The 12977-nt window shown below is 33.9% G+C and overlaps 1 protein-coding gene across 1 annotated transcript; it reads left to right on the top strand.

The window, feature by feature from the left end:
• Window positions 1–7457: 7457 nt before the first annotated feature.
• LOC110780384 (F-box/kelch-repeat protein At3g23880-like) lies at window positions 7458–12975 on the top strand. The gene has a single exon (XM_056838387.1). It carries the CDS (start codon window positions 11616–11618, stop codon window positions 12720–12722), a length of 1107 nt encoding a protein of 368 aa, XP_056694365.1. The 5' UTR covers window positions 7458–11615; the 3' UTR covers window positions 12723–12975.
• Window positions 12976–12977: the final 2 nt, after the last annotated feature.

The raw sequence follows: 12977 nt of genomic DNA, 5'->3' as shown, positions 1-12977 counted from the left end.
GGTGGAATATTACTTTTTAGGAAGTTGAATTTGTTTAGGAATGTGTTACTTTGGGTGGAATATTATCTTTAAGGAAGTTGAATTAGTTTAGGAATATATATCATCTCAAAACTTTACCCTAATATTTACATAAAGCCCTACTTCATCGATTATATTCTTAAAACCCACCCTATTAACAAATATGGCCGTTGTCAAAGAGAAGATCATCAAAGGAGGAAGATGGAAGTTTGCTGCAAATTATGATGACATTGATGGGCGCTTACCGCAAGAGCTAACACTTGAATCTTGCTTCGATTACCGGCAAAATCATTGAAAAATTTCAAATTAGTATCCAAATCATGGAATTCCCTAATCTCCAGCCCCGAATTCATAAAATCTCATACACGCCATTCAAACAACCCGCCCTTAATCTTGTTATACGAACCATATTATAAGCAATTTTATTCTCTACCCCTTGGTAAAAGCAACAACATTAACCCTACATTGTTACAACTAATCCCTTTCTTCCATGACAATAAGAAAAGTTATTATGATCTTATGGGATCATGTGACGGCCTTATATGCATGTGTTCACGACTCAAGAACTGTGTCTACATCTTTAATCCTCTCACCAAAGAAACCAAGAAAATTTCAACCCCGTACCATAAACAACCCGATGGAGATTTTCACAAAATTGAAGGCGTTCCATGGTTCGGGTTTGTCCCCTCGATTAATGACTACATGATTTGGTTCGTAGTTGGCGTACCAACACTAGACCTAAGAATCAATGTATACTCAATGAGGGATGATAAATGGAGAGAATTAGATACAACTGTTGCTTTTGAATTCATGCATATCAACATGTTAGTGATGGATGTTTGGAAGTTAGATCAATATAGCAACTCGAATACTTGGAACAAATTGTTTAGCCTCAATTCGGGGTTACCGCTGGAGTCCTTTGTTTTTCTTCTGGGATTCACATCCAATGGGGGGATTTTGGTGATATCGTCTTTGAATGAGCTTGTGTTTGTTGACCTGAATCAAAATTCACCTTTTCAAGTGAGACTAGGAACTATAGATAAGTATTCTAATAGGCTATTTGATTTGTTGGATTATTCGGAGAGTCTTGTTTCTCCCTTTTCATTGCCTTGGACAAATAAAGTCTCTGAATAGCAATCGGAGCACCAAATTTTGTTCACCGCCTTTTTTTTCCACATGTTAAACATGTTCAAGTTACATAGATTACTTAAGTACCAACAAGATCTTGCCGAGGTACATTATCCAAGGTACGGAGGAGCAGCTAGTAGTGTAATTTCGTTTTATTTTCTTTGTTTGCATTTCTTGTTTCGTTTTTAGTGTTTTTTGCTTTGCTTAGGGGCTTGCCTCTCTAATCCTCTATTTCAAACCCCAAAAACAAAAAGTAGGCACTATTTCTCGTAATAAAAATTAAACAAAAAGTAGGTTATAATATTCCTGAAATCTATACTAGTGATTGTTATACAAAAGCTAGTTATGCTAAAACTAGTTGATGAATCTTGAAGTACTTATGACTTCATACTTAAGTATAGACATGTAAAAAAGAAATGGGTGCTTTCTTGGAAAAGCACAACTAGGCAAAACTGAATCTGGTACGACAAATTACGCTATATTTAGTAAAATTAGGTTTAGGGACGATGGTCTGACACGGCAACCTGTGCGCCTAGCCCTGTTTTGAACTTTTTAGCCCTGCCCGACACGATGCAGAGTAGGACTGGCGTTGGCCCGACTCGTTTAAGTACACAGCCCAAAGCCTGACCCGGCTCGACCTACGACCATTTTTAGTTATGTTGCGCCGACCTACGTGTTATGCTCGATTACCTTTATCCAAAAACATAACGGACTATGACTCAAGCTAGCCTTACCGCCTTTTGACAACCATGTCAAGGGTCATATTAGGCTAGCCTAATCACCTCTTTATAACATTGTGCCTCGTGAGCAACTGTGTCAAGGTTCATATTAGGTTAGCCTAACCACCTCTTTGTAGCATCACAACTCGTGACTAACCGTGTCAAGATTCATATTAGGCTAGCCTAACCACCACTTGATAATTCGAGGACACCTTTATGCTTCTCGGGGGGTGGTGGTGGTGGTGTTAATTGGGATTTTTTAAAATTATTCCGGACTCTCCATATGGCAATTTGTATTACAATCTTAAAAGTGAAAGAGGGACATGGACCTGGGCCGCCATTTGATCGGGTCTAAACTAGGTAGGTCAACACTTAAGTTGCTCCTGAACATAAAACAACTGGTGAACCCCGACTACATGTTACAAGATGAGTTTTCCACAAACTTTACCAACTTGCGTTGGTTAAGAAAGCTGTAATTGAGAAAAGAGTTCAATTTATTCTAGAGTATAAAGAGTACTCCATAAATCCATAACAGTTGAACCAAATCAAATACTATTAATTGTAAAGACTCAAAATATACTCCCAAACACAATATTAGGGTTATTTGATGAGGAACCCACATAAGAAACAATACTTTTTATATACAACGTATTGTTGATGTCTTGTTCTTGAGAGGTTTTCCAATCAAATGACATTTTCGTAAATAATTGATGATTTTAATACGAAAATGTCATAAAATGTGAGTTAAAATACAGTGACATGTCATCAAATATCGGACACATGTACGATTATTATTGTATTCTCATAATACATCAACAACTATATAATATACAGTCAACAACTCACAATAAACAATAAGTTTCTAATAATAAACAATCTACAACAATAAATATACAATCAATCACTTACCAATAACAATATTGTATTTTAGTAATTCATCAGCAATCATAAAATAAACTGTCAACGACAAGTAATATATAATCAACACCGAGTAATTTCCAGTCAATAACTACAATATACTGTTAACACCTAACATTATATCACATACATTTTTCATTCACTGAGATTTATTCGAAATTTCTCCTTGTTCTTTTGAGTTTTATTTGGTTGAACCGAACCGAATTAAACTAAACTGAATCGAATGGAACTGAAATAAAATCCAAAATAATGGGACCTAATAGAAATAGGATTATGTATTTATGTGAACCCATGAAAGAGGAATGGAACTCCATCAATTTCTCCTCTATTTTGCAACTCTCAACCCTCCAAAATAAAATTATAAAAACCAAAAAATTTAAGAAATTTTCTAAATAAAAACTGATAAATCAAATAATTAGTGGCATCTAGGTGTGTTCATAAAAAACCATAACCGGGAACCGTACTGAAAATCGAAAAAACCGGACTAAACCGACGGTAAACCGAACCCGAAAAAATAACATAAACGGTCACGGTAACCGAACCGGCAAAATTAGCGGTTAAACAGATCGGTTATGGTTACAATTTTTGACATGAAAATGATGAAAATGCTTAATCGAAATTTTCGGTTAGCAAACCGAATCAAATTTCAGGACGGTTAACCACCCGTGAACACCTAGAGGCATCCCAGTAAAAAAAAAAGCCAACACAAGAGACAATTATGCTGCGCTCTGCCTCTTCATTGACGCATTTCATCGGACACTTTGTGTGCTCTCCTTCTCTCTCCCAATTTTCTCTCTCTCTATCTGAGTTTAACAACAATGGAGGTTGCTAAAGCTTCGTTCAATGTTTTGGTTGTTTTCTCTCTCATCTTTGCAACGGCTCCTACCAGTGACGGTATTTATTTTATTTTTTTGTGAATATTTTCTGAATTTATTGAACTTTGTATGAATTTTTGTATACACTAATTCTTATTTACATGGGGGTGTACGATAAATATTGTACACCGAAGTTAAAGTTGACGTAAAATGCTTAAAGTTATCCTTATATATGTAAAAGTTATCTATTTTTTAGTCATATAATTTCTTATTTTAATAAACAATATTTCTTCAACATCACTAATAAATCTTTCCTAAAAGTTTGTATATATAAAATTAATCATTCAACACTTTAAGCGTTTATCTATTAACTTTTTTTTTTAATAATATAAAAGTTAGAAAAAAGTAGGTAAAAGTTAGAGAAAACTGGGTAAAAGTTATGTCGGTGTACAATAAATTTATTGTACACCTTGTACATGCAAGACCTTTTGTTTTGTATATGGGTATGTTTGATTTTTCCGTTTTAGCCCGTTTGAATTTACTGAACTTTCCTAATTCTAAATGTCCAATAAAAGACTTTCAGGAAGTTGTATTTGTTTAGGATTGTGTTTCCTAATTCTAAACGCATTACAGTATTACTCTTCTCGTATAAATACTTTGCCATGATTATTAATAATCTCAAATCAAACCCCTAATTAATATTTACATAAACGTATAAATCCCTACATCTATCGATTATATTCTTTAAGCATCAAATATGGTGGTCGTCGAGGCGGAGATCGTCGAAGGAGGAAGATGGGAGTTTGCTGCAAATTATGATATAATAATTGATGGGTGCTTACCGCAAGAGCTAACACTTGGAATCTTGCTTCGATTACCGGCAAAATCATTGATAAATTTCAAATTAGTATCCAAATCATGGAATTTCCTAATCTCCAGTCCCGAATTCATAAAATTTCATACACGCCATTCAAACAACCCGTCCTTAACCTTGTTATACGAACCACATTATGAGCAATTTTATTCTCTACCCCTTGGTAAAAGCATCAACATTAACCCTACATTGTTAGAACTAAACCCTTTCTTCCATGACAATAAGAAAAGTTATTATGATCTTATTGGATCATTTGATGGTTATAACCATCCACTTTTTCGAATTGGATACCATGCTATTAATGTAAATAATATGTAAATAATGTTTGTAATTTAAGTCAAAGCAAATAAAATAGTTAGCATATTAGGCGTGATTATGTTAGCATATTTCACGCAATAATATTCTCATTGAATTATGTATGTATTGGAAAGTCAGTAATGATTTTTTTTTTTTTGGTGCAAGGAAAGTCAGTAATATTTTTTTGATTCCAATGAGCCACAAGGCAATATAAATTACAAATGGGGTGGGGGGATTCGAACCTGAGACCTATTGTACACAGGCCCTCAGTCTTAACCACTAGGCCAAGACATCATTGGTAGGAAAGTCAGTAATGTAAATGGATACAGAATTACATTTTCTTTCATGTTATTATATGTAACAAGGACATCTTAGTGGAACGAAAGAAATTATACCCTTTTGAGAAATTGTTGCAAACGGCAGTTTCTTACAAGAAATCCCTTAACATAAACCTCCAACTCATCAACTCATCCCTTAACCTTCTTATACGATCGAATTTTTTTTTTTTTTTTTTTAATAGGTAAGAAGAAGGGACCCTAACTAAACCAGCACCTAACACAGGTTAACCAGCCCAGCTCCGCAGGCATTATGCAGTTGATGGGGCTCGAACTTGTGACCTCCAAGTCACAAGGTGAGTTCCCCACCAACTCCACCAACCTATGTTGGTTCTTATACGATCGAAATGATATGGAACTTTATTTCCTAAACCCCACCGTATCACAGGTAAACCTTTCTTTCCACTACGATCTATTTTGTGAATATATTGGATCATGTGATGGGCTTATATGCATGTATTGGCCATTCCAAGAATGTATCTACATACTTAACCCTCTCGCCGAAGAAGTCAAGGAAATTTCAATCCCGTACCCTAAACCAGACAGTGGTTGTCTCGAAATTGAAGGCGTTTCATGGTTCGGGTTCGTTCCCTCGATCAATGACTATTTGATTTGGTTAGTAGTTGGCAGACCAACACTAAACCTAAGAATCCATGTATATTCAATGAGGGATGATAATTGGAGAGAATTAGATACTACTACTAGTAGTGCTTTTGGATTCATCGATGATGTCATGTTTTGGGGAATGAATGTAATGGTAATGAATGAGACATTGTATTGTTGGTTAGGCAACCATAACAACAACTTCATGGTTAAATATGATTTAGTCCAAGAAATTATCGACCCTAATCAACTTCATGGTTGTGCTTGTCGACCCTAATCAAAAGCCGCCTCTTCAAGTGCGACTAGGAACTATACATAATTATAGTAGGTTATTTGATTTGATGAATTATTCGGAGAGTCTTATTTCTCCTTTTGCATTGCCTTAGACAAGTCTCCAAATTGCAATCTGTTGATGTAGTTATCCTGAAAGATATAATATCGTATGTGGTAAAGTTATGTTATATTTGAGTTATAAGATATAAGTCTACATATGCCTTGGGAAACCTACAAACGGTGGGATATTTAGGTTGTAAGGCGTATGCCAACTCAACTCTATTTCCCTTCGATAATATTTTACATAATCGCATTACCAAAATGCTGTTCTTGAATACTTTTTACACTTTGAATTTTAAGGATCTTTTACCAAAGTGGCTACTTTTACAATTTTATTTATCAAAATGGCTATCTTTTAATTTTATTTCCCAAACTAGCTATTATTTTGACTTTAAACTAGCTATCTTTTAATTTTGATTTTAAAGTAAAACCAATGAACCGGTTTAAGTTTTTATTTTTATACTGAACCGGTTTGAGCTTTTTTTAAAATAGTGAACCGGTTTGAGCTTATTTTAAATAGTGAACCGGTTTGAATTTTTTTTAATAGTGAACCGGTTTGATATATTTTTTTTAAAAGAGTGAATCGGTTTGAGTTTTTTTTTTAAAAAGTGAACCAATTTGATATATTTTTTTAAAAATAGTGAACCGGTTTGAGATTTTTTTTTAATAGTGAACCAGTTTGGTTTGGTATTTAAAAAACAAAATATTAAAGGAAAAATTGACATAAATAATCCTAACTTTCACACATCTTCTAAAAATAATACCAACTATGGATTATTTTAGAATAATTCAAACTGTAGGGGTTACCTTCTCAAAATAATCCGAAATTTTTTTTTCTTGTCATTACTAATCCATTTCGGGTCTATTGTACATAGGCAAATTGATAATTTGGATTATTTTGATAAGGTAACCCCTAAATTTTGGATTATTCTAAAATAATCCAAAGTTGGGATTATTTTGAGAAGATGAGTGAAAGATAGGATTATTTATGTCAATTTTCCAATACTAAACTGATTTGGGTTTTAAATAGCCTCGTCTACTTGAGAATATTTGAATTTGTACCTTCTTTCTTTCATTACCCTATTTATGTCATTTTTTTTTCTTGAGGATCGAGTTCTACTAGGAATACATGTTGTTTTGGACGAATATTAGGGACAACAGTTAGTTATGGAGTTCTCATATTTAAGTTTGCGAAGTTCTTAAATTTAAGTTTGCGAAGTTCTTAAATTTAAGTTTAAAGGTTTTAATGTTTATTATTATTTTTTTAGTCAAGAATAAAAAAAATATAAACCCGATTTACTATACATATATATTAAAAAAACAAAAAACCAAATCAGTTTAATGGTTTTTTTTTTTTGTCTCAAAGTTAAAATAGTCATTTTGGTAAATAAATAGTACGAGTAGCTAGTTCGGGAAATAGAATTCAAAAGTAGCTATTTTGATAAATAAAATTTTAAAAGTAGCCAGTTTGGTAAAAGATCCGAATTTTAACTCTCCAACATTGTTTTTGTTTCTTTGGTTCTACTACGACGAGTTCCCACTGCCTTCGACGAGTGGACTAATCTCTCGCGGGAGTTTGTATGGGTATTTCGATGGGCAGCATCCCTCCCAGTTGAGATTTATTCCATACCCAAGAATCGAACCCGAGACCTTGGTTTAGAAGCAAGAGACCATTAACCACTCATGCCAACCTCAATCGATAACTATCCAACATTGTGATAAACCTAAGGTAGCTTGAGAAAGCTAGTTCACATGCGGCTTGTGAGTCTGCATGTGACTCATGTGAAGTTGGTTGTTGAGCTAGAAATTGGTATCGCAAAGCTTTTAATTCGTTTAAGTTTAACCTGCTCAAATTCTCCAATTAATTTAACTAACAAAAAAAAATTCTCCATATTATATTATAAATAATAAGGCCTACTCATGGTATTGTGCAGTTATGTGGTGTTGTGCTAAGACTCCTTGCTAATAAAGTATGGTGTATGTACTTAAACCAACCAAAGTTGTTGGTGAACTCAATTTCTTGTGAATCGGAGGTTAGAAGGTCGTACCCTTGTAAAAATGTGTGTTATATGCAGGTCACATGCTAATATATAGAAGTTGTTTGGTTAGTAAAAAGGGTCATGAAAACGGTAACAAACAACTGAAAGTGTTTGGTTTGATTGTACAAGTAACCCACCAATGATTTCTTAGCCTTGTGGATAAGACTGAGAGTTTGTGTACGATAGATCTCAGGTTCAAATCTACTCTCATATTTGTAATTTATTATTGTCTTTATGGCTCATGTGCAACAAAACAAAAAAGTCAAAAGGGAAAAAGGTCACAAAATACACCTTCCCTCTCAGCTCCTTCCTTCCTGGTTTTCTTTTAGATCTCAAAAAATCATTAATTCTTTTGCCATTTTCTTCTCAATTTGTTATTTTCATCATCTTTGGTTTAGAAAATCAATTTCTTTCTATTCTTTGGATTTGGCGATAAATTTCTACAATAATTTCTCCAAAGTTGACTGTTTTCCTTTTGATATTGTTGGTTCGTCAGTGTTTGGTTGTCTTTTATGGATATGTTCAAAATTGAAGTATTTTTGGGTTCAGACTGTCGCAATAGCTTCTTCAATGGTTGGCGTTTAGGAAATTGGAGAAGTTGTTGTCCCGTTTGTAGTCGACTACGACTTAGGTAGCCTTGTTAGTGGTTTTGCATTGAAAGACGGGGTTTTTCGGGGTCTATTTTGAGTAGCTTTTCCATTAATTTTCCATGTTTGTGTAAGGGTCTTAAAGGCAGAGTAGTGAATGTAGTACTCCCTCCGTCCCTTAATACTCGATCCGTTTTGATTTTTTGCACTATCCACATAATTAACTTTGACCCTATTTTATTTCTAGTGTATGAAAACAAATGTTAGTATATAATATATTGTTGGCTTCGTTTTAATATATATTTTCAAAATATTAATATTTTTATAAATGTAGTTAAAGAAATTGGTGGTCAAAGTTGTGCATTGGCAAGCGTGTCCGGTCAAAACAGGTCAAATATTAAGGGACAGAGGAAATACTACGTAATGGCTAGAACTTTTGATTCTATATGATTAAGCCTATATCAAAAAAAAAAAATGACAACCGAGTCTGTGTTATTATTGATAACCTTGGTGATATTTTCCCCCAACTCTAGGTCTACACCACTGTTACCTAATTCGCTAGTATGAGATTGGGTACGGGATCGCAATTTTCTACCTACGTTGCTAAGTTAGACCAAAATTGTACCATTCTCATGTTGTAATTCGCCTTTTCGATTCGCGGTTCCCGAGATAATTAGAGAATTAGGTAACACTGGTCTACACACAAGAATCAAAGTTGTTTCGAATGTTGTTTCCTATGCTGAGACAGTTTGACCTGTGATGGGTGAGGAAGTTACTGCATGATGCCAAGTTTCTTAGTGTTTTGCGGGAGGAGTCTTAACTTTACTCTGCCTCCTATGAAAAAATCACAGCCACAAGTTGCCTATGTTGTTTATGTAGTATGAGAAGGTTGATATTAGGTATGAATATGGTGTAGGTATTCGAACCGATAGCATTACCAAATTTGATAATCAATAACCAATAATGTTTAAATTGATATCCATGAACCGAATCGTTAAGTATGGGTATCCAAATTTTCGGATCGGATACCTGTCCGGCATCTGTTATGATGTCCGATTGAAAAAAAATTGATTTTATAACTAGATTATTGCAATATCATTCAACACTAAATGTCAACATTATTACTATATAATAAAATTACAATTCACTCAAATTATCCCTTACTTATTAATATTTAAGATTTTAAGATCTTGGGAAACAGCATTTAAATTGGGAAAAACTTAAAAATACGACTTATCGGATCGTTATCTATTACACCGTTATTTATAAAATGATATCGTTAAACGTATACAATACCCGAATTTCAGAACGGGTACCCAAACCGATAACCATCCACTTTTCGGATTGGATGCCGAATGTATGTTAGTATAATCTTATTAATGTAAATAATGTTTGTAATGTACTACGTAAGTCAAAGAAAATAAAATAGTTAGCATATTAGGCGTGATTAATTGTTCAGCTCGTCTCCTGTGAGACCTGTCACACCATCAACTTGAGGGTGTGACGAGCGGGAAACCAATAGCGTACTTCCCCTAAAACTAAAAAAAAAAAAAAAAAAAAGTAACAGATAGATCTAAACTATAGAAGTAACATACCTAAACTAAAAAAGTACCTCCTCTAAAATTAAAAAAAAAAAAAGAAAAAAAAAGTAACATGTCTAAACTATAGAAGTAACCTACCTAAACTAAAAATGTACCTCCCCTAAAACTATTCCGTATAAAAAAAAAGTAACATGTCTAAACTATAGAAATAACATACCTAAACTAAAAAAGTACCACATCTAAATTATAAAAATAAAAAAAAATAAAAAAAAAGTAACATGTCTAAACTATAGAAGTAACATACATAAACTAAAAAAATACCTCCTCTAAAATTATTAAAAAAAAGGAACATGTCTAAACTATAGAATTAACATACCTAAATTCGCAAGTGTGAACTGGTTTCACCATCAGTTGATGGTGAGGACAGTCTCATATAAGAATTTAGGTTAATTGTTAGCCGATTTCACGCAATAATATTCTCATTGTATTAGGTATACTACTTCCATTTCAGAAAGTTATTTATAGTTACTATTTGCACGGACTCCAGTGCAATATTTAACTACTAATATATTCAATTTCGTATGTGGAAAATTTATAAAAAGTTGATATTCTGAAAATACATACCGAGACTAATCTAACAAGATCTTATCACTACAAGAAATTGTACTATTAACGACGGGAAATCCCGTCGCGAAAGGCCAATAATCGTTGATTAACGACGGGATTTCCTGTCGCGAACCCGTCATAAAAGGGGGCCGTCGTTAATAGGAATCCCGTCGTAAATCCGTCGTAAACCCGTCGTAAAAGACATTTGCGACGTTTATTCCCGTCATTGTTTGGTTGTTAGCCCCGTCGCAAAAGGCTTTTGCGACGGGATTTTTGACCCGTCGTAAATAGGTTGTCGTTAAAGATACAAATTCTTGTAGTGTATATGTAACGTTTTGATATATATAATAGTGAGAACTTACGGTCAAAGTTTTCATATTTTAGACACATATTCCTAATCGTAAAAAGAACTTTCAGAAACGGAGAAAGTATATTGGAAAGTCAGTAATCCAAAACCTATTAGTGGAACGAAAGAAATTATACCCTTTTGAGAAATTGTTGCAAACGGCAGTTTCTTACAAAAAATCCATTTAACATAAACCTCCAACTCATCAACATAACGCCGTAATGGTTATTCGAATTAAGATTTTCCTAATTCTAAACGTCCAACAAATTAAAGACTTTCAAGAAATTGTATTTGTGTAGGATTGTGTATCCTAATTCTAAACGCATTACAGTATTACTCTTCTCGTATAAATACTCTGCCATGATTATTAATAATCTCAAAGCAAACCCCTAATTAATATTTACATAAACGCATAAAATCCCTACGTCTATCGATTATATTCTTTAAGTATCAAATATGGTGGTCGAAGGAGGAAGATGGAAGATTGCTGCAAATTATGATATAATAATTGATGGGTGCTTACCTCCTGAGCTAACACTTGAAATCTTGCTTCGATTACCGGTAAAATCATTGCTAAATTTCAAATTAGTATGCAAATCATGGAATTCCCTCATCTGCAGTCCCGATTTCATAAAATCTCATACACGCAATTCAAACAACCCGTCCTTAACCTTGTTATATGATCGAGATTTTATGGAACTTTATTCTCTAAACCCTACTGTATCACAGGTAGACCTTACTCCCCAGTACTATCCGTATTCTGAATTTATTGGATCATGTGATGGGCTTATATGCATATATTCGCCACGCAAAGAATGCATCTACATCTTAAACCCTCTCACCAACGAAACCAAGAAAATTTCAACCCCGTACCATGAACCAGACCGTATGATTCGTGTTTCATGGTTCGGGTTCGATCCCTCGATCAATGACTATATGATTTGGTTAGTAGTTGGCATACGAAAACGAAACCTAAGAATCCATGTATATTCAACGAAGGATGATAATTGGAGAGAATTAGATACTAGTGTTTTTATATTCATCGATGATTGCATGTTTTGGGGAATGAATGTGGTGGTAATGAATGAGACATTGCATTGCTGGTTGGGCAATGATTACAACAACTTCATGGTTAAATATAATTTAGTCAAAGACATTATCGAGATCGAGCGGATTAATTTGAATTATAATCAAGATATTAAGTATAGTAATGAACCATCCATTGGTATTCTTCAAGACTCAAGTCTCTGCCTTTGTAAGGTTAATGGCATTAATGGGGTGATGGATGTTTGGAAGTTAGATCAATATAGCAACTCGGATTTTTGGAACAAATTGTTTCGCCTTGATTTGGGGTTACCGAAATTTGTTACTCTTCTGGGATTCACATCTAATGGGAGAATTTTGGTAAAGTCATCCTCCTATGAACTTGTGCTTGTCGATCCGAATCAAAATCCACCTCTTCAAGTGAGACTAGGAACTATAGATTATCATAATGATAGATGTAGGTCATTTGATTTGTTGGATTATTCGGAGAGTCTTGTTTCTCCGTTTTCATTGCCTTAGACAAGACTCCAAATTGCAATCTGTTGAGAATAATGTGTTTATATATCCTGAAAAATAGAATATCGTTTGTGGTAGAATTATGTTATATTTTTAACTATAAGATATCTATTACTATATACTAAAAGAGACACCGGGAATGACACGTGTCAATTCCTGGTGCGATTTTTTCCCGCCAAAACCACTTTCCCAAAAAACATGTATCTGTTTTATTTTATTTTTATTCTCTACCTTTTTCATAAGCAATTTATGTATGGT

The sequence above is a fragment of the Spinacia oleracea genome, chromosome 3 (assembly GCF_020520425.1).
Source record: "Spinacia oleracea cultivar Varoflay chromosome 3, BTI_SOV_V1, whole genome shotgun sequence".
Classification (NCBI taxonomy): Eukaryota; Viridiplantae; Streptophyta; class Magnoliopsida; order Caryophyllales; family Amaranthaceae; genus Spinacia; species Spinacia oleracea.
Note: the sequence above shows the minus strand (reverse complement) of the source record. Positions and strands in the feature narration are given on the sequence as shown.

Excerpts from the sequence above, each read along its gene's own strand:
- LOC110780384 (XM_056838387.1), top strand. The coding sequence starts at position 11,616 with ATGGTGGTCGAAGGAGGAAGATGGAAGATTGCTGCAAATTATGATATA.